This window comes from Coregonus clupeaformis, chromosome 12 (genome assembly GCF_020615455.1).
Source record: "Coregonus clupeaformis isolate EN_2021a chromosome 12, ASM2061545v1, whole genome shotgun sequence".
NCBI classification, from domain to species: domain Eukaryota; kingdom Metazoa; phylum Chordata; class Actinopteri; order Salmoniformes; family Salmonidae; genus Coregonus; species Coregonus clupeaformis.
This window is the reverse complement of record NC_059203.1, coordinates 9,945,207-9,966,315: the sequence shown is the minus strand read 5'-3', so window position 1 is coordinate 9,966,315 and position 21,109 is coordinate 9,945,207. Positions and strand designations below refer to the sequence as shown.

At 45.5% G+C, this 21,109-nt stretch overlaps 1 protein-coding gene across 4 annotated transcripts in view; it reads right to left on the bottom strand.

Moving 5' to 3' along the window:
* LOC121577746 (rap1 GTPase-activating protein 1) overlaps positions 1-21,109 on the bottom strand; it is a 202,286-nt gene that overhangs the window by 45,517 nt on the left and 135,660 nt on the right. For 2 of the 4 annotated variants that reach the window (XM_041891597.1, XM_041891598.1), the window contains exons 1-2: positions 5,304-5,561; positions 3,419-3,454 (exon numbers count right to left, since the gene is read on the bottom strand). In XM_041891597.1, the coding sequence (XP_041747531.1) occupies positions 3,419-3,454; positions 5,304-5,390 (123 nt within the window). In that variant the 5' untranslated portion in view covers positions 5,391-5,561. Of the gene's footprint in view, positions 1-3,418; positions 3,455-5,303; positions 5,562-11,992; positions 12,087-21,109 lie in introns of those variants that run through there. The other 2 variants (XM_041891599.2, XM_041891600.2) reach the window with 1 other exon arrangement.

Sequence of the window (21,109 nt, the reverse complement as noted above, 5' to 3'; positions counted from 1 at the left end):
TAGTCAATGAATAGCATTCTCACGTAGGTGTTCCTCTTGTCCAGGTGGGAAAGGGCAGTGTGGAGTGCAATAGAGATTGCATCATCTGTGGATCTGTTGGGGCGGTATGCAAATTGGAGTGGGTCTAGGGTTTCTGGGATAATGGTGTTGATGTGAGCCATGACCAGCCTTTCAAAGCACTTCATGGCTACAGACGTCAGTGCTACGGGTCGGTAGTCATTTAGGCAGGTTATCTTAGAGTCCTTGGGCACGGGGACTATGGTGGTCTGTTTGAAACATGTTGGTATTACAGACTCAGTCAGGGACATGTTGAAAATGTCAGTGAAGACACTTGCCAGTTGGTCAGCACATGCTCGGAGTATACGTCCTGGTAATCCGTCTGGCCCTGCGGCCTTGTGAATGTTGACCTGCTTAAAAGTCTTACTCACATCGGCTACGGAGAGCGTGATCACATAGTCATCCGGAACAGCTGGTGCTCTCATGCATGCTTCAGTGTTGCTTGCCTCGAAGCGAGCATAGAAGTGGTTTAGCTCGTCTGGAAGTCTTGTGTCACTGGGCAGCTCGCGGCTGTGCTTCCCTTTGTAGTCTGTAATAGTTTTCAAGCCCTGCCACATCCGACAAGCGTCAGAGCCGGTGTAGTACGATTCAATCTTAGTCCTGTATTGACTCTTTGCCTGTTTGATGGTTCGTCGGAGGGCATAGCGGGATTTCTTATAAGCGTCCAGGTTAGAGTCCCGCTCCTTGAAAGCGGCAGCTCTACACTTTAGCTCAGTGCGGATGTTGTCTGTAATCCATGGCTTCTGGTTGGGGTATGTACGTACGGTCACTGTGGGGACGACATCATCGATGCACTTATTGATGAAGCCAGTGACTGATGTAGTGTACTCCTCAATGCTATCTGTAGAATCCCGGAACATGTTCCAGTCTGTGCTAGCAAAACAGTCCTGTAGCTTAGCATCTGCGTCATCTGACCACTTTTTTATTAACTGAGTCACTGGTGCTTCCTGCTTTAGTTTTTGCTTATAAGCAGGAATCAGGAGGATAGAGTTATGGTCAGATTTGCCAAATGGAGGGCGAGGGAGAGCTTTGTATTCGTCTCTGTGTGTGGAGTAAAGGTGGTCTAGAGTATTTTTTCCTCTGGTTGCACATTTCCTATGCTGGTAGAAATTAGGTAGAACTGATTTAAGTTTCCTTGCATTAAAGTCCCCGGCCACCGGAGCGCTGCCACTGGATGGGCGTTTTCCTGTTGACTTATGGCCTTATACAGCTCATTCAGTGCAATCTTAATGCCAGCATTGGTTTGTGGTGGTAAATAGACAGCTATGAAAAATATAGATGAAAACTCTCTTGGTAAATAGTGTGGTCTACAGCTTATCATAAGATACTCTACCTCAGGCGAGCAAAACCTTGAGACTTCCTTAGTATTTGATTTTGTGCACCAGCTGTTGTTTACAAATATACACAGACCGCCACCCCTTGTCTTACCGGAGTCAGCCGTTCTATCCTGCCAATGTAGCGTATAGCCCGCTAGTTGTATGTTGTCCCATGTCGTCGTTCAGCCACGACTCGGTGAAACATAAGATATTACAGTTTTTAATGTCCCGTTGGTAGGATAACCGTAATCTTAAATCATCCAATTTATTCTCAAATGATTGAAGATTGGCTAATAGGATTGATGGGAGCGGCAGTTTACTCGCTCGCCGTCGGATCCTTACAAGGCACCCCGACCTACGTCCACGATATATCCGTCTCTTCCTCATGCGAATGACGGGGATTTGGGCCTTGTCGGGTGTCTGTAGGATATTCTTCGCGGCCGCCTCGTTGAAGAAAAAATCTTCGTCCAATACAAGGTGAGTAATTGCTGTCCTGATATCCAGAAGCTCTTTTTGGTTATAAGAGACGATGGCAGAAACATTATGTACAAAATAAATTACAAATAACGCGGAAAAACACACATAATAGTACAATTGGTTAGAGGGCTGTAAAACGGCAGCCTTCTTCTTCGGCGCCATCAACTCAACTCGCTGTATTTGGAGGAGGAGGAATGCTGCCTATGACCCCAAGAACACCATCCCCACCGTCAAACATGGAGGTGGAAACATTATGCTTTGGGGGTGTTTTTCTGCTAAGGGGACAGGACAACTTCACCGCATCAAAGGGACGATGGACGGCGCCATGTACCGTCAAATCTTGGGTAAGAACCTCCTTCCCTCAGCCAGGGCATTGAAACTGGGTTGTGGATGGGTATTCCAGCATGACAATGACCCAAAACACATGGCCAAGGCAACAAAGGAGTGACTCTAGAAGAAGCACATTAAGGTCCTGGAGTGGCCTAGCCAGTCTCCAGACCTTAATCCCATAGAAAATCTGTGGAGGGAGCTGAAGGTTCGAGTTGCCGAACGTCAGCCTCATAACCTTAATGACTTGGAGAAGATCTGCAAAGAGGAGTGGGACAAAATCCCTCCTGAGATGTGTGCAAACCTGGTGGCCAACTACAAGAAACGTCTGACCTCTGTGATTGCCAACAAGGGTTTTGCCACCAAGTACTAAGTCATGTTTTGCAGAGGGGTCAAATACTTATTTCCCTCATTAAAATGCAAATCAATTCATAACATTTTTGACATGTGTTTTTCTGGATTTTTTTGTTGTTATTCTGTCTCTCACTGTTCAAATAAACCTACCATTAAAATGATAGACTGATAATTTCTTTGTCAGTGGGCAAACGTACAAAATCAGCAGGGGATCAAATACTTTTTTCCCTCACTGTAATTGTTTATGTTCTATTCTCTTTTATTATTTTATTTTGTAGTGTATTATGTTGTGCTTTTATGTTTGTGGATCCCAGGAAGAATACAGTAGCTGCGGCTTATGCAACAGCTAATGGAGATACATATAAACTAAACTAAACTAAACACACGTCATTGAGCCAATCAGAGTCAATAAACTAACTGAAACAAAAGCAGTTAACAGGCCCAGTGCTTTCACTCAAGGAGCTAATTGGTCACTTTACTCTGTTCCAACAGGGACAGTTTATAGCTTAGAATTAGCTTTGCTACACATAGAGATAGAGACTTTGATAGGCTCTTAAAGGCTGATAGCTCTTTGAGCTGATAACGTAGATAAAGAGGGAATATTCCAATACAAAGTGCTCACATGTATTATGCAGTATTGTAGTAGCACTCATAATTTATCATTTCTATACTCTACTATGCTGTGCTCATCAAATGAATAAGAATATGATCTGGCTTTGTCTCCTAAACCCTAACTGTGTTACACAACAAATAAAGCACAAATGTAGTAAACAGGAAACAGAACAAAGACACTTTAGAATCTCGGCCTCTCAGAGCACAGAGAAACTACAAAGAAGACAAAGCAGTGAGTATAGTATACAGCAGAGATCTCAGACCACTTACTGTACCTGCATCCTCTCGATCATTGCAAATAGGTCCGAGGTCTGAGGGAGAGAGACAGACAAATCGAAGAGGGAGAGTGGTTTACTGGCTGGTAAAATATGCTGGCTCTGCAGTCTTCTTCACATGAGATTTATCTTGTGTTCATCCCAACACATTTGTGGATATGGAGCTGGGAGTGTTGTTGATCCGATCCCTATTTTCTTTACAACCTGCCTCTGACTCCTCCATGGCATCGATGTGCTGCACTTCTTTCCCAGGCCTGTCACACCAACCCAGCACAACACTAGCCTCACTGAGACTCCATTCAGTATTCACTGAATTGCTCCTCCACACAGGAAATCAATCGCCTGGAAACACATATATATTCCTCTGAAGGAGTGCAGCCCAGTGCCTCTAAAGGCGGTGGAGGAATATTAAGGCTGCAAACAGCCACTAACCACCTCAGCTGACTTCCTGGGACTGTGTGTTTACTCTGGACACTCAGGGTGTGTTGATGCGTGACTGTAATACACTTAGCCCATTAGATCAACATGGAATGGGGAGAGTAGACATAAGGTAGCAAATGAAAACAAATTAGATACCTGGCTTTACAAACTGGTTCTAATATTACCCTCCATCTGCCAGCCCTGTTCATTTCTAATCAATATAAGTCTACTGTACAACTCCTGCAGGAAGTGAGGTAGAGATCCATCAGATTCAGCCTCCTCTAACCAAAAATCAACACCAATGCTGTAACCTCATTACAAACTCCATTCACTATCAGCTCCCATTAACTGCAGGATCCATTCTATCCCAGATAAGAGAAACTCATAAACAGAAAGAATACCTACTGGCAGGCAGTTGTACTCTGCCGAGGCCTGCGGGATCTATTCTATCCAAGATAAGAGACACTCACATAGAGTAAGAGAAGGAATACCCACAGCCAGCAGTTGTTCTCCACAGAACCTACTACCCTGATGCTGGGCAGCTCCACCCCGACCAAACGCATCGACTAGGGAAGTTACCAATTAAAGACTTTGTGAGCTAGAGCGTTAGATAGCCAATGATAGCCCAGCTTGTTGTGCAGCAAGGCCCTCTCTGTACCATGTAACAAATGTGGACTGGGGTGTCAAGCTGATGTTTCCACATGTCAACATAGATTTACTATGGGCATACCAGGACTTACTAAAGGGGTGCATACACACACTACTCACATACACACATACTGACCAACACTGGCTTGTCTCAATAAAGCCATGGGTGTAACACATTGTTCCCTGTGTGAACAAACAGTGTCATATGATACGCTGGCATATCCTACTGCCGCCTTGAAAACAAACATAAGTGCAAACCAACATGGACCAAATTACCAGTGAGGATCGGAACACAAAACTGAGATATTATGGTTTTCCATACAAAAATATTCACCTCACCAACACCTCTACCAAATCTGTGACTGTGCAGTAATAACCTAGCCTACACGTGTGGGATGACTGAACTCTCTGCCAGAGACAAACAGACCATTGAGAAGTGCTGACATGGTAATGAGTAACAGTGATGGAACTGGAAACTGCACTAAAGACCAACCCTGACCTAATGGTCTCCTATACTAGCCTCTCAACTGTCTCTGAAGCTACTGTAAACTGAGTCCTACCAAAACCAAGCAAACCAAATGAGTTGATCACACATCTGTCATGTTCAACCAATCTCTGTCCACATGAGAAATCAACAGATTAATATGAATGATAAGACACACCTGTGCCTTCAAGTGAGAACAGCTGTTCTGACTGCTACAGAGTAATGTCTAACATATATGCATTTAGAGTAACACTATACTGTAAGATATCTAAGATCACAATGATCTGCACTACAGTATCTCTCAGTCACTTACCCATAAGAATAAATACTTACATTGCTGTGTCGTCTCCTCTGGCCCCGTGTAATAACCGCAGGACTGAGGAACACCTGGCCACTCTTAGTCATCCTGAAGTCAGTCATAACTTCAAAACTCAGACTCCAAAAAACAGTGTACTGGTATATTTGTCTCTCTGTGTGTATAGTGACCAGATGGTCAGAGGCCTGACTACTTCTGCCACTTTACACTCTGTATTCTACTGTCCCTAAAAACACAATAGGAACTGCTGCTGCTGTGTCTCATGTCTAAATAGCTCTGCATGTCCATTAGAACGCATGGGTGTGTCTGTGGGTATAGGTCTGTATGTACTATATCTGTGTGAGCATGTGCCTGACTGTAAAGATCCTCCCCCTTCTCTTCCTCTTTTCACACACTCTGTCTGTTCTCTAGGAAGTAGAGAGGGAGAGAGGCACTGCAGTTCTCCACCTCCCACTGTGAATAACTATGCCTCTGAAGGGCTTACTCGCCCTTCCTCTCTCGCTTTGTCCAGTTCTCTTTTTTACCCTTTCATATGGTGAGAATACTGTCTTCCTCTTTCTGTTCTTCCCCCATCTCTCTCTCAATTCAATTCAAATGGCTTTATTGGCATGGTTGACATATGTTTACACTGCCAAAGCAAGTGAAATAGATAATAAACAAAAGTGAAATAAACAATAGAAAATGAACAGTAAACATTACACTCACAAAAGTTCCAAAGGAAGAGAGACATTTCAAATGTTCTCTCTCTCTCTCTCTCTCTCTCTCTCTCTCTCTCTCTCTCTCTCTCTCTCTCTCTCTCTCTCTCTCTCTCTCTCTCTCTCTCACACACACACACACACACACACACACACACACACACACACACACACACACACACACACACACAGACATCTGAGGACAAAAGCACCATTAACTCATGAACAATCATCAGAGGCCTTTCCCACTCTACAGCATTTCCCCAATAAATGTACTTCAAATAAAGCTTGTTTCTCCACCACACACTACAAACAACGACAGAGTCAAACGGTCTAGCTAAATCCAATATCACACTGGTGATTTGTGATGTTTTATTTGTGCTAACCATGACTGTGTTTTTGTATTTTAATGTGTATATATTATAATTATTTTTGTGTATAATGTGTATATTTATATAGTATTATACAGAGCACATTTGGAATAGAGACCTAGGTCTCAATGTCTTCCCTGTTAAAATAAAGCTTAAATAAACACTGTATTGAATATATCAAGAATACACATTGTCTAAACTACCATACACACGGCTGTCAAACTATGCAAACATACAGTCCATGAGTGCCATAGTCCACACATCCACTGAGCTAAACACATATCATAAATACAAATTTTGTACATACAGTAGTCTGTGCTCAAAACTGGCTTATTTACACGGCAGAAGTAAAGTAAGTCCACCTTCCAGTCTGAATAATGTGTATAAACTGCCTTCCATGAACCCAAGAAGCAAATGCTCAATTTATTGATGTGCTCTGTAAAGCCACCAAAATACATTAATGATTTTGTAGGAAAACACACTGTATAGGCCAGGGTTGGGCAACTGGCGGCCCGCGGACCAATAAATAACATTTAAAAAACTCAGTCGGGGTCTCAACTTACTGTTGAGAGTTAGAATAGCCAAGGGGGATGAGTACTTTTGCAAGGCACTGTATTTGGCCTTAAGTTTGAGGTTTTTGTCCTGCTGTGAATTTGTCTCCAAGTGTCTGTTGGAAAGAAGACTGAACCAGGTTTTCCTCTTATTCCTCTTGTTGCAAACAGGATGCATGTTTTGGAATATTTTTATCCTGTACAGGCTTCCTTCTTTTCACTCTGTCATTTAGGTTAGTATTGTTGAGTAACTATCCATCCTAAATCTTCTACTATCACAGCCATAAAACTCTGTAACTGTTTCAAAATCACCATTGGCCTCATGGTGAAATCCCTAAGTGGTTTCTTCTTCTCCGGCAACCGAGTTGGGAAGGACGCCTGCATCTTTGTAGTGACTGGGTGTATTGATACACCATCCAAAGCGTAATTGATAACTTCACCATGCTCAAAGTGATATTCAGTGTCTGCTTTTTTTATTTTCACCCATCTAACAATAGGTGCCCATCTTTGCAAGGCATTGGAAAACCTCCCTGGTCTTTGTGGTTGAATCTGTGCTTGAAATTCACTTCTTGACTGAGGGACCTTACAGATAATTGTATATGTGTGGTACAGAGAAGAAGTAGTCATGTTAACCACTATTATTGCATCCATGCAACTTATTATGTGACTTGTTAAGCACATTTGTATTATTGTACTTATTTAGGCTTGCCATAACAAAGGGGTTACTATTGACTCAAGACATTTCAGCTTCTTATTTGTAATTAATTTGTTTTAAAAAAAGATTTTTAAAAAATCCACCTTGACATTATGGGGTATTGTGTGTAGATCACTGACACAAAATCTCAATTTAATACATTTTACATTCAGGGTGTAACAAAACAAAATGTGGAAAAAGTCAAGGGGTGTGAATAATTTCTGAAGGTACTGTATACATTAATGATTGACATTTAAACACACTGAGAGAGAATACATCTTTATTGCCATTGAAAGTAGCGAAAGTAGCCTACACACAAAAGCAATCAGCTGCAGTTTGATGCAAAAACAAAAAAGCAAACAAAATGGTGCAGTTTGAGGCCATGTGGCGGAGAGTGATGCGGGCGCTGAAGATGGGGGTGTGAGCAAGTGGGTCTGGGCAGGGGGGATGTTATGGATGTTTGTGAGCATCATGGATGTGGATGTTTTTTATTGTAAGAAGAAAAAAAAGCTATCAGGAAGAGGAAGACAGTTGTGCTACTGTACCTACAGTGTATTGGGAAAGTATTCAGACCCCTTGACTTTTTCCACATTTTGTTACATTACAGCCTTATTCTAAAATGGATTAAATTGTTTTTTCCCCCTCATCAATCAACACACAATACCCCATAATGACAAAGCAAAAACAGGTTTTTGAAATTTGTGCACATTTAAAAAAAATAGAAAACGAAAATATCACATTTACATAAATATTCAGACCCTTTACTCAGTACTTTGTTGAAGCACCTTTGGCAGTGATTACAGCCTTGAATCTTCTTGGGTATGACACTACAAGCTTGGCACACCTGTATTTGGGGAGTTTCTCCCATTCTTCTCTGCAGATCCTCTCAAGCTCTGTCAGGTTGGATGGGGAGTGTCGATGCACAGCTATTTTCAGGTCTCTCCAGAGATGTTAGATCGGGTTCAAGTCCGAACTCTGGCTGGGCCACTCAAGGACATTCAGAGACTTGCCCTTAAGCCACTCCTGCAATGTCTTGGCTGTGCTTAGGGTCGTTGTCCTGTTGGAAGGTGAACCTTCGCCCCAGTCTGAGGTCCTGAGCGCTCTGGAGCAGGTTTTCATCAAGGATCTCTCTGTACTTTGCTCCGTTCATCTTTCCCTCGATCCTGACTAGTCTCTCAGTCCCTGCCGCTGAAAAACATCCCTGCAGCATGATGCTGCCACCACCATGCTTCACCGTAGGGATGGTGCCAGGTTTCCTCCAGACGTGACGCTTGGCATTCAGGCCAAAGAGTTCAATGTTGGTTTCATCAGACCAGAGAATCTTGTTTCTCATGGTCTGAGAGTCCTTTAGGTGTCTTTTAGCAAACTCCAAGCGGGCTGTCATGTGACTTTTACTGAGGAGTGGCTTCTGTCTGGCCACTTTACCATAAAGGCCTGATTGGTGGAGTGCTGCAGAGATGGTTGTCCTTCTGGAAGGAACTCTGGAGCTCTGTCAGAGTGACCATCGGGTTCTTGGTCACCTCCCTGACCAAGGCCCTTCTCCCCCGATTGCACACTTCTTCCATTTAAGAATGATGGAGAACACTGTGTTCTTGGGGACCTTCAATGCTAAATACATTTTTTGGCACCCTTCCCCAGATCTGTGCCTCGACACAATCCTGTCTCAGAGCTCTACGGATAATTCCTTCGACCTCATAGCTTGGTTTTTGCTCTGACATGCACTGTCAACTTTGGGACCTTATATAGACAGCTGTGTGCCAATGAATTGAATTTACCACAGGTGGACTGCAATCAAGTTGTAGAAACAGCTCAAGGATAATCAATGGAAACAGGGTGCACCTGAGCCCAATTTCGAGTCTCATAGCAAAGGGTCTGAATGCTTATGTAGATAAGGTATTTATGTTATTTATTTGTAATAACATTTTAAAAGAATCTAAAAACCTGTTTTCGCTTTGTCATTATGGGGTATTGTGTGTAGTTTGATGAGGGAAAAATATATTTAATCCATTTTAGAATAAGGCTGTAACGTATCAAAATGTGGAAAAAGTCAAAGGGTCTGAATACTTTCCGAATGCACTGTATGTGGTCATAACTTACCACTTTAGTCATATTTTGACTTTGTTTTCCATTGACATCAATTATAAGTAAAAATTCAACTCAAGTGGAAGTTAGAATTCACCCTGGATGTGGGAAGTGAATGTTACAAACAAATCAAAACCGTTAAAATCTCAGCTCACTGTCAAATGCACGGTGTAGCTTTCAATGTAAACCATGTGGAAACCATGCATACACACAGAGAGGGGATGTGGGCTGAATGATAAAAGGGAAATACTGTAGAGAAGTAATAACAGCATAGTGAATAGATAACAGCTCTCTTTCTCAAGCCCCAACATCATATTGAGAGTCCAAGTACACTTTACCTTTATTCCCTTTTACAAGTCCATTAAGCACTCTAGGTTAGTGCCCTAGGATAGATGCAATAAGAAGCCTCTCTCCCACTGAGGCACTCTCACTGCCCTCCCTGGCCTGGGGGTCTAAACGCTACCCATCTTTGTTTACTGACTTGATTACCAGAGCTATGACCTTCCCTCATACCCTAAATATAACAGTGTGGCACAGCCTCAGTGACAAAGCGCCTGATCGGCCCAGGGCCTGAGGGAGAGACGATTCACTGTGGCTCATCTGATATCAATGAGTTATAGAGCAATCACATTGACCCTATTGACCATGAATCAATGACTACAATCACTACAAGGCTGTTGCATACAAGGACATGAACACTTTCAGCTATTCCTGACTATTTCAGTAGTGTTATAAACACATAGTATAATGGAAGGGATGTTGGTAAGATCTGACAAACTGGGCTGAGGAAGACGGACCTGAATCCCTCATCACCACTGTAACCCATAGCCCACAACACAACTTTCAGCTCACTCCCACCACTTACTCCAATACCAGATCCCTGAACTTCCCATCACAGACCTGTGGAGAGACCTGCCAATGCTTTGGCCACGACACTCTTCCGTCCACTCCTCTGCAATCATGTCCTCTGATTGACTAAAGGAGTGTGCAGTGTGTACAAAAGCCAATTGGCACGGGCCAGAGAAAATGCATCAGGATCCATTCATTGTGGCCGTCAGCAGCAGACTCCCGCATGACCTTCCTCTGGCTAGCCGAGCTGAGGAGCACAAAGAGGCCTCAGTCTCCACTGCAGCAGCTGCTCTGGTCTGTTCTCCTCTGGTCTTCACACATCCATCCATCAGAGGGATTGACTGATGCAGAGGGCAGCAGTGTCTCCAGGACCACCACCACCAGAGAGACATCTGCAGGCACTGTGCCCCAGCACACAGCAGTGGGAATATGGAACGATAGACACTACGGCAATACAGTCTGGACCAGGAGCATTTACCGGATACAGCTCTATTGAAGTACTCTGTGATTTATATTCTGCTGAATATGTTTTATATAAGAATGCAATGCATAATCATGGATATTATGCATGACTATAATGGACAGCTTCTTGGCGGGGCCACTCACCTATAAACGTGTGCATTACTGCAGACCTAATCATTGAGTATTCCTCATGTCCAAATGAATCACATCAGTTGTGTTCATAGAGCAGCATAAATGAATCACCATGAGAGTGAGTGACTCATCTGAGTGAGTGACAGTGGGTTTACAAAGGTTGAGGAGGGACCATTAGAATCTAGACCACTGGAACTGTTTACCTCACTCTAATACTCCAACTCCCTCCAGGTCCATAATGTGAAGGGTAGATGTGGGTCTTTAAGAGACAGATATTCTTTATGAGACTTTAGCTATGTGCCTATGATGAGCTGGGATCCAAGAGCCAAAACAGTATGCTATGAAATATTTATTTCTATATGTACAATTTATAGTGTTCTGTAAATCTCTCAGCCCCAGCATCATACAACTATTTAAGGTGTTTTGCCAGTGCACCCACTAGCAACTTCAGGACTATAAAATAAAAGCTTTGTCCTTGGCTGTTGGAATAACCTATGCATTATTTTATCAAAAGTAATAGATCATAGTCCCCCTCATACAATAGCCTTGATAATTACTTTTGTTTATGACTTCAATGAATAGCAGACATAACCCCAGGAGCTTGTGGTATATAGGCCATCACTCAGTGTGAGTGATGTATCAGATCAGACTGTCCACTAGACTGGAGCTAGAGCGATCTCATTGGTGACACCTTTCACCTGTACACAGAGCAGCACAAGCGAACACAACACAGAGAGGAGTGGGGCTGAATAGAAAACAGGAGAGAAAGAGACAGGTAAGAGAGAGGCTTGTGAAGAGAGGTAAGAAGTCATGGCTGAATAGAAGAGCTGACAGGGTTGGTGCAGTGGGCGGTTTGGACCCCACTCTTACCTTTGATAACGAGCGAGTGCGAAACGAAGGGTGGGAGTGCGACAGCGAGGGCTCTAGTGTGTTAGAGATATGAGGAATCCTTCCATCCTGTTTCCTGTGGGGCACAGAGGAAAAGTCAGAGTCATTGACATTTATATATCATGACATTATGTGGGTACGATTAGGGACTATTACAGTTGAAAAATCAGGTTAGGTTGTTTTTGAGTGGAACATCTCTGGTAGAGATCATAGACATGGTGGTGTGAATTCTGGCCATTATAGAGTTCCAAGTTTGGCCCTCGCCACATTAGAGAGAGGAGCATGCTAACACTGTTGGTCATGTGACTGAGCTGAATGTCTTTCTAGTCTCTCCACAGTAAATACTTGGGGTTAAACCAGACTTGTTTTTCTGCCTTGTTCCACTGGCCTACAGTGTTGTTTCCTGAGCCTGTGAAGTGGTGAGGACAGGCTATAACTAGGGCTGTCAGGAAACTGGGATGTCTGAACCATTGAAATAGAACTACTAAGTAATTCTAATTCTATGATCTGAACAACACAGAGGGAAAAGGGAGGTTAAGATCTCCTACTCCCTCCCTCTGCCTGATCACGTTTTCTCTGGTGACAGGATCTTATTAGCAGCCTAACCAGAGCTGTATACTGAGTCAAAACATGTTACTTCACACAACGCCTCACAAAGCACTCAACTGCTGGAATGACTGGCAGTCAGGCTTTTAACGGCCCATATAAAATCAATTAAAGAGCCTCTCTGCATTCTGCACACAAACCTTGAGCAGAGGGCACCATTGCTGAGCCTTTAAGCAGGAAGTGCTCTATTAACTTTAGCTGTCTTTTGAAAAAAATGTAGAAAAAATTATTTCACCTTAAATTCCTATTACTAACAACTCAAATAAGAATTTCCAACATGTATTTTTTGCACCTTGATGTTTTTTTGGTGCAATAACAGAGCTCTACATTTAAGTCATTTAGCAGACGCTCTTATCCAGAGCGACTTACATGAGCAATTAGGGTTAAGTGCCTTGCTCAAGGGCACATCAACAGATTTTTCACCTAGTCGGCGCGGGGATTAGAACCAGCGACCTTTCGGTTCGCTCTTAACCACTAAGCTACCTGCCGCCCCAGCTACCTGCCGCCCCTACCAGGCGGTTGAGAAGTTAAAAGAAGGTCATACCAGCAATGCCACATTAGAATTGCAATTTGCATAGCATTTTTACTAATTTCAACAATATTACAAAAATTACTTTAGGTCTGCTTTAATGGCTTTTATAGGTAGGTAAGCATTGTTAAATAATGATTATGGTAATTTTGTATGTCCAAACATGAATATTCAGTTACATTGAAATGAATACGCTTTCAGGTGGTGTATAGTGCAATGTAGGGGTACGAACGTTTAAACGTTAAAAAGTTTAAACAAAATTGGGATCCTTAACGTTAAGAAAAAAGTTTTTTAGTTTTTTCCCCCACAAAATTAAAATCACAGTGCCGCTGACTCGCCTACTCTTTCTTTTCAGTATAGATGTGAGTGTGTGTTCAGTCTTCGGTCTGATGCGTGTAGAATATCCCAGCCTATTCTTTGATGATAGGCCCTGCTTTACAGAAGTTGCGAGACATTGCAAGCCAAGAAATTGAGAAAAAAAGCATTCCATTGCAAGATCCCATTCTAAAGGCACCTTAAGACTCTTAGACCATGAGAAACAAGATTCTCTGGTCGGATGAAACCAAGATTGATCTCTTTGGCCTGAATGCCAAGCGTCACGTCTGGAGAAAACCTGGCACCATCCCTACAGCGAAGCATGGTGGTGGCAGCAGCATCATGCTGTGGGGATGTTTTTCAGTGGCAGGGACTGGGAGACTAGTCAGGATCGAGGGAAAGATGAACGGAGCAAAGTACAGAGAGATCCTTGATGAGAACCTGCTCCAGAGCGCTCACGACCTCAGACTGGGGCGAGGGGTTCACCTTCCAACAGAATAACAACCCTAAGCACACAGCCAACACAACGTAGGAGTGACTTCGGGACAAGTCTCTGAATGTCCTTGAGTGGCCCAGCCAGAGCCCGGACTTGAACCCGATCAAACATCTCTGGAGAGACCTGAAAATAGCTGTGCAGCGACACTCCCTATCCTAACTGACAGAGCTTGAGAGGATCTGCAGAGAAGAATGGATGAAACTTCCAAAATACAGGTGTGCCAAGCTTGTAGCGTCATACCCAAGAAGACATGAGGCTGTAAGGTGCCAAAGGTGCTTCAACAAAGTACTGAGTAAAGGATCTGAATACTTATGTAAACGTGATATTTCAGTTTTGTATTTTTAATGAATTTGCAATCATTTCTAAAAACCTGTTTTTGCTTTGTCATTATAGGGTATTGTGTGTAGCTTGATGAGCAAAAAAAGCAATTTAATCAATTTTAGAATAAGGCTATAACGTAACAAAATGTGGAAAAAGTCAAGGGGTCTGAATACTTTCCAAATGCACTGTATCTCCAGAAAAGGTTTTTGTCGGCATTTAAAAAACCATAGTGTACCCTACTACAGTGAGGAAAAAAAGTATTTGATCCCCTGCTGATTTTGTACGTTTGCCCACTGACAAAGACATGATCAGTCTATAATTTTAATGATAGGTTTATTTGAACAGTGAGAGACAGAATAACAACAACAAAAATCCAGAAAAACGCATGTCAAAAATGTTATAAATTGATTTGCATTTTAATGAGGCAAATAAGTATTTGACCCCTCTGCAAAACATGACTTAGTACTTGGTGGCAAAACCCTTGTTGGCAATCACAGAGGTCAGACGTTTCTTGTAGTTGGCCACCAGGTTTGCACACATCTCAGGAGGGATTCTGTCCCACTCCTCTTTGCAGATCTTCTCCAAGTCATTAAGGTTTCGAGGCTGACGTTTGGCAACTCGAACCTTCAGCTCCCTCCACAGATGTTCTATGGGATTAAGGTCTGGAGACTGGCTAGGTCACTCCAGAACCTTAATGTGCTTCTTCTTGAACCACTCCTTTGTTGCCTTGGCCGTGTGTTTTGGGTCATTGTCATGCTGGAATACCCATCCACGACCCATTTTCAATGCCCTGGCTGAGGGAAGGAGGTTCTCACCCAAGATTTGACGGTACATGGCCCCGTCCATCGTCCCTTTGATGCGGTGAAGTTGTCCTGTCCCCTTAGCAGAAACCCCCCCCCCCCCCCCCCCCAAAGCATAATGTTTCCACCTCCATGTTTGACGGTGGGGATGGTGTTCTTGGGGTCATAGGCAGCATTCCTCCTCCTCCAAACACGGCAAGTTGAGTTGATGCCAAAGACCTCGATATTGGTCTCATCTGACCACAACACTTTCACCCAGTTCTCCTCTGAATCATTCAGTTGTTCATTGGCAAACCTCAGATGGGCCTGTATATGTGCTTTCTTGAGCAGGGGGACCTTGTGGGTGCTGCAGAATTTCAGTCCTTCACGGCGTAGTGTGTTACCAATTGTTTTCTTGGTGACTAAGGTCCCAGCTGCCTTGAGATCATTGACAAGATCCTCCCGTGTAGTTCTGGGCTGATTCCTCACCGATCTCATGATCATTGCAACTCCACGAGGTGAGATCTTGCATGGAGCCCCAGGCCGAGGGAAATTGACAGGTCTTTTGTGTTTCTTCCATTTGCGAATAATCGCACCAACTGTTGTCACCTTCTCACCAAGCTGCTTGGCGATGGTCTTGTAGCCCATTCCAGCCTTGTGTAGGTCTACAATCTTGTCCCTGACATCCTTGGAGAGCTCTTTGGTCTTCTGATTGATTGATTGCTTCTGTGGACTGGTGTCTTTTATACAGGTAACAAGCTGAGATTAGGAGCACTCCCTTTAAGAGTGTGCTCCTAATATCAGCTCGTTACCTGTATAAAAGACACCTGGGAGCCAGAAATCTTTCTGATTGAGAGGGGGTCAAATACTTATTTCCCTCATTAAAATGCAAATCAATTTATAACATTTTTGACATGCGTTTTTCTGGATTTTGTTGTTGTGATTCTGTCTCTCACTGTTCAAATAAACCTACCATTAAAACTATAGACTGTTAATTTCTTTGTCAGTGGGCAAACGTACAAAATCAGCAGGAGATCAAATACTTTTTTCCCTCACTGTAGATATGACTTAATTGCCCAGCCCTAGCGGTCATACATACGTAATAGGAAGAAAACTGATTTTAAAAATGGCTGTTTAAACGTTAAGCAAAATTGTCCATCTGTCACATCCCTAGTGGAACGTCCCTCAAAATGCTTTTCTTAAATTTCAAATGATCCAGGTTCTTCCACCATGTTTCCCACATGTTCAGACTACATTGTGAGATAATATATGACAAAGAGCAGTTTTTATTACTATTATTGGCATTATTTTATAGGCGACCTTAAGTCTGAATATTGATTAATTGACCACATTGGTCATGAAATGTGCTCTAACCAATTTATGTTGCCTAATATAGTGTGTTCTCAACAATTCAATCATATTTTTCACCATATCAACCACCTGGTTGAACACTTTTTTACAAAATTATTGCTTTTTAGCCTTTTTACATTTTAACTATTTATTTTCATATGCCAACTCTTCAAGGTCTCTACTAACAGGAATGGTGCAATATTAATCCCTCGCCAACTGAATTCCTGCCTTTTAGCTCATATCTTTGGTGACTGATTTTGAGTTCTTACAGCCTTCTGAGTGGGCAAAGTTAGAGTGCCACAACAATGAACTGCAACAACCCAAAAGGATACAAATTATATACACTGCTCAAAAAAATAAAGGGAACACTAAAATAACACATCCTAGATCTGAATGAATGAAATAATCTTATTAAATACTTTTTTCTTTACATAGTTGAATGTGCTGACTGTCACGGTTCAGACAGACGACCAGAGGACCACAATTGCGTCACACCAGAAAGTTTATTAAACTTAAGGGAAAAGGGAAGTAGGGAGTGAATGAAGGCTCCAGGGGTAACAGGGATCCCGTCCAATGCGCTGGGTCTGTGCCCCCCCAGTGGCAGCGATGCGTCCATGAAGCCGGTGGTGGGTGGTCCAGAAGTCCTGGGGGGAAGACACAGACACAACAGGGCGGAATGAAACCAGGCAGCAGTACAGTTCAAGGGAAATCCAAAATACGTAGTAGCAAGGCAGAAGGCTGGTCAGAGTTACCGGGATTGAAGAGTAGTCAGGAGTCGTAATGGCAGAAGCAGGTCTGGATCTCCTGAGGCAGAAGAGTATCCAAAAACAGGCAGGTCCGGGGTCACAAAACCAGGGTGAGCCAGAAGCGCGAGCAAACAGGTTCCGGGTGTGAGCTTTGCAGACGATCTGACACCGGAGAGCTGAAAGACAGGGCCTTAAATACTGGGAGAGGTTAGTGGGTAATGCAGCGCAGCTGGCAGAGTAATTAGAGCCGAGCAGAGCAGGGACAGGTGGAGCTAGTTAGGCTGAGTAGAGAGAGGGAGGTGAGCAGAGTGGAAGCAAATTAAGGTGGTAACCCGGTGGAGTGAGAGGGCTCATGACAGAACCCCCCCAAGGGACGGCCCCAGAAGTCCCAAGAGCAACACCACGCCGGGCGGGAGGAGGGGAGCCGGAGGAGGGCTAGAACTCCTCCGAACGGTCCGAGTGAACGTCCTCATCCTCGGAGGAAGCCGGAGGGCCGTGGTCGGGAGATGGGACAGGTCCCGAGACAGGATCAGGCACAGGACAGGAAGCCGAGCGGGCCGGACGGTTAGGGACCCCTCTGGGGCGGCCCCACGGATTGCAGGTTGATCAGGATGCCGTTGGTGGAAAGCGGTGATGAGAGTCCTATCCACAATCCGACTAGCTGGCACCCAGGTCCTTTCCTCAGGTCCATAGCCCTCCCAGTCAATGAGGTACTGGAGACCCCTACCCCTCCGTCTGGACCGAAGCAGGCGGCGGACGGTGTAAACCAGACCACCATCGACGAGCCGTGGAGGAGGAGGACCAGGCGCAGCAGGGACCAGCGGACTCTCATGGATGGGCTTAATCTTAGACACATGGAAAGTGGGGTGCACCCTCAGGGAATTAGGCAGTTGGAGCCGGACAGCAGTTGGGCTAATCACTCTTATGATAGGGAATGGGCCAATGAACCGAGGTGCCAGCTTCTGCGACTCCACCCTGAGTGGCAGGTTCTTCGATGACAACCACACCCTTTGACCAACATGGTAGGTGGGAGCAGGAATTCTCCGACGGTTGGCCCCGGTAGTGTAGCTGGCAACGGACCTGAGGAGTGTGGCTCGGGCTTGTGACCAGGTGCGGCGACATCGACGGGCAAAAGCAAGTGCAGATGGGCAAGTAACCTCCTCCTCCTGGCTGGCAAATAGAGGAGGCTGGTATCCATAAACACATTGGAAAGGGGACATACCGATGGCAGAGCAGGTCAGAGAATTGTGTGCGTACTCCACCCATGTCAATTGCTGCGACCAGGAGTGGGGGTTGCGTGAAGTCATGCATCGCAGTGCCTTCTCGAGCTCCTGATTAGCCCGCTCTGACTGCCCATTGGATTGGGGATGGAATCCGGAAGTCAGACTGACTGTGGCTCCCAGCAGGTGACAGAACTCCTTCCAAAAAGCGGAGGAGAATTGTGGACCACGGTCAGAAACAACATCCCTTGGCAGTCCGTGGATCCGGAAGACGTGTTCCAGGACCACCTGGGCGGTCTCCTTGGCGGTTGGGAGCTTGGGGAGGGGAATGAAGTGTGCCATCTTGCTGAAACGGTCAACGATGGTGAGAATGACGGTCATGCCACTTGAAGGGGGCAGCCCCGTGACAAAGTCAAGGGCGATGTGAGACCAGGGACGTCTGGGCACAGGCAGGGGCTGCAGCAATCCGGCTGGGGGCTGGCAGGACGACTTGTGTTGGTTGCAGATGGGGCAGGCTTGGACGAATTCCCGTACATCCTTCCTCAGAGAGGGCCACCAGAACCTCTGGGCGAGCAGGTTGTAAGTGCGGGTGGAGCCAGGGTGACAAGCTAGGCGGGGAGTCATGTCCCCACTGAATGACCTGGGACCTCAGGTCTTCGGGGACAAAAAGGCGGTCAGCTGGGCAAGTGCTGGGACCTGGCTGGTTACGGAGAGCCTCCAGCACCTGTTCCTCAACAGCCCAGGTCAGAGCTGCAACGATGCAGGGACTTGGCAGAATCGACACAGGGTCCTTGGAGGGGGTGTCATCCTTCTGGAATTGACGGGAGAGGGCGTCTGGCTTGGTGTTGCGTGATCCAGGCCGGTATGACAGAGTGAAATTAAACCTGGTGAAGAACAGGGCCCAGCGGGACTGCCTGGAGTTCAACCGTTTGGCCGTGCGGATGTACTCCAAGTTCTTATGATCGGTCCAAACGAGAAATGGAATGGTGGACCCCTCCAGCCAGTGACGCCACTCCTCCAAGGCAAGTTTCACAGCCAGCAGCTCACGGTTCCCTATGTCGTAATTGCACTCAGAGGGGGGACAACCGACGTGAGAAAAAGGCACAGGGATGGAGCTTCCTATCCTCCGCAGCCCACTGAGAAATCACAGCACCAACTCCCACATCCGAGGCGTCCACCTCCACAATGAATTGCCGGTCCACATCAGGCATCTGGAGGATGGGAGCGGAGGTGAACCTCACCTTGAGGGTACTGAAGGCTTTGTCGGCTGCTGGGGTCCAGGTGAAGGGTTGCTTGGTGCTGGTTAGAGCAGTGAGAGGGGCAGCAACGGTACTGTAGTTCCGGATAAACTTCCTATAGAAGTTAGCAAACCCCAGAAACTGTTGCAGCTTCTTTCTGTTCTCCGGAACTGGCCATGAAGTGACTGCTGATACTTTGGCAGGATCCATTTGGATACTTCCTTCTGCCACTATGTACCCCAGGAAGGCCACTGTCTTGACGTGAAACTCACATTTCTCTGCCTTGGCGTAGAGGGAATTCTCCAGAAGACGATGAAGGACTTGCTGGACATGGCGGGTGTGTTCAGACAGGTTTCTGGAGTAAATTAAGATGTCATCCAGGTAAACGAAGACAAACTTGTTTAACATGTCCCGCAGTACATCATTCACTAGAGCCTGGAACACAGCAGGAGCATTGGTGAGGCCAAAAGGCATAACCAGATACTCGTAGTGGCCTGTTGGTGTATTGAATGCGGTTTTCCATTCATCTCCCTCCCGGATCCGCACTAGGTGGTAAGCGTTTCTGAGATCCAACTTGGTAAAAACAGTGGCTCCCTGGAGCAACTCAAAAGCAGAGGTGAGCAGAGGCAGAGGGTAACGGTTTTTCACTGTGATGTCGTTGAGTCCCCTGTAGTCGATGCAGGGGCGAAGAGATCCGTCCTTCTTCCCCACAAAGAAGAAGCCAGCACCAGCAGGAGATGAAGATGAACGGATTAATCCTGCGGACAGAGAGCCATTGATGTAGTCCTCCATGGACTTTCTTTCAGGAGCAGACAACGAATAAAGACGACCCCTTGGAGGAGCTGTTCCAGGGAGGAGGTCGATGGCACAGTCGTACGGTCGGTGAGGGGGCAGAGATGTGGCTCTTGCTTTGTTAAACACCTCTCTGAGACCATGGTAGCATTCTGGGACATTGGAGAGGTCAGGAGCGGAGTTAGTAGGTACTGGCCGAGGGGGTAGTGCGGCAGCAAGCAGGCAGGTTCGGTGGCAGTCCTCTCCCCACTCCCTGATCACCCCGGTCACCCAGTCGAGCTGAGGGTTGTGCCGGCGGAGCCATGGGTAACCCAGGATGAGGGGTTGGCCTGGAGAGGGGAGCAGGTGAAACTGGATAGTTTCTTGATGGTTTCCGGACAGACCCATCGAGACCGGGGCCGTGACATGAGTGACCGATCCGAGTAAGTGTCCGTCCAGTGCCCGGGCAGGAATAGGAGGTGTCAAACGGAGGTTCTCCAGTCCCAGTTGGCGTGCCAGCTTGATGTCCATTATGTTGGCTTCGGCGCCAGAATCCACCAGAGCAGCCAGGGTGTGAGTTGAGTCAGAGAGGCGGAGGTGAACTTGCAGCAGGGGTTTGCGGTCGGAGGACTGGATGGTCATTGAACTCAACCGGACTCCCCCTACGCCCGGTGAGCTTCGGCCCTTTAAAGGGCAGGTTACCACACGATGTCCATCACCTCCACAAT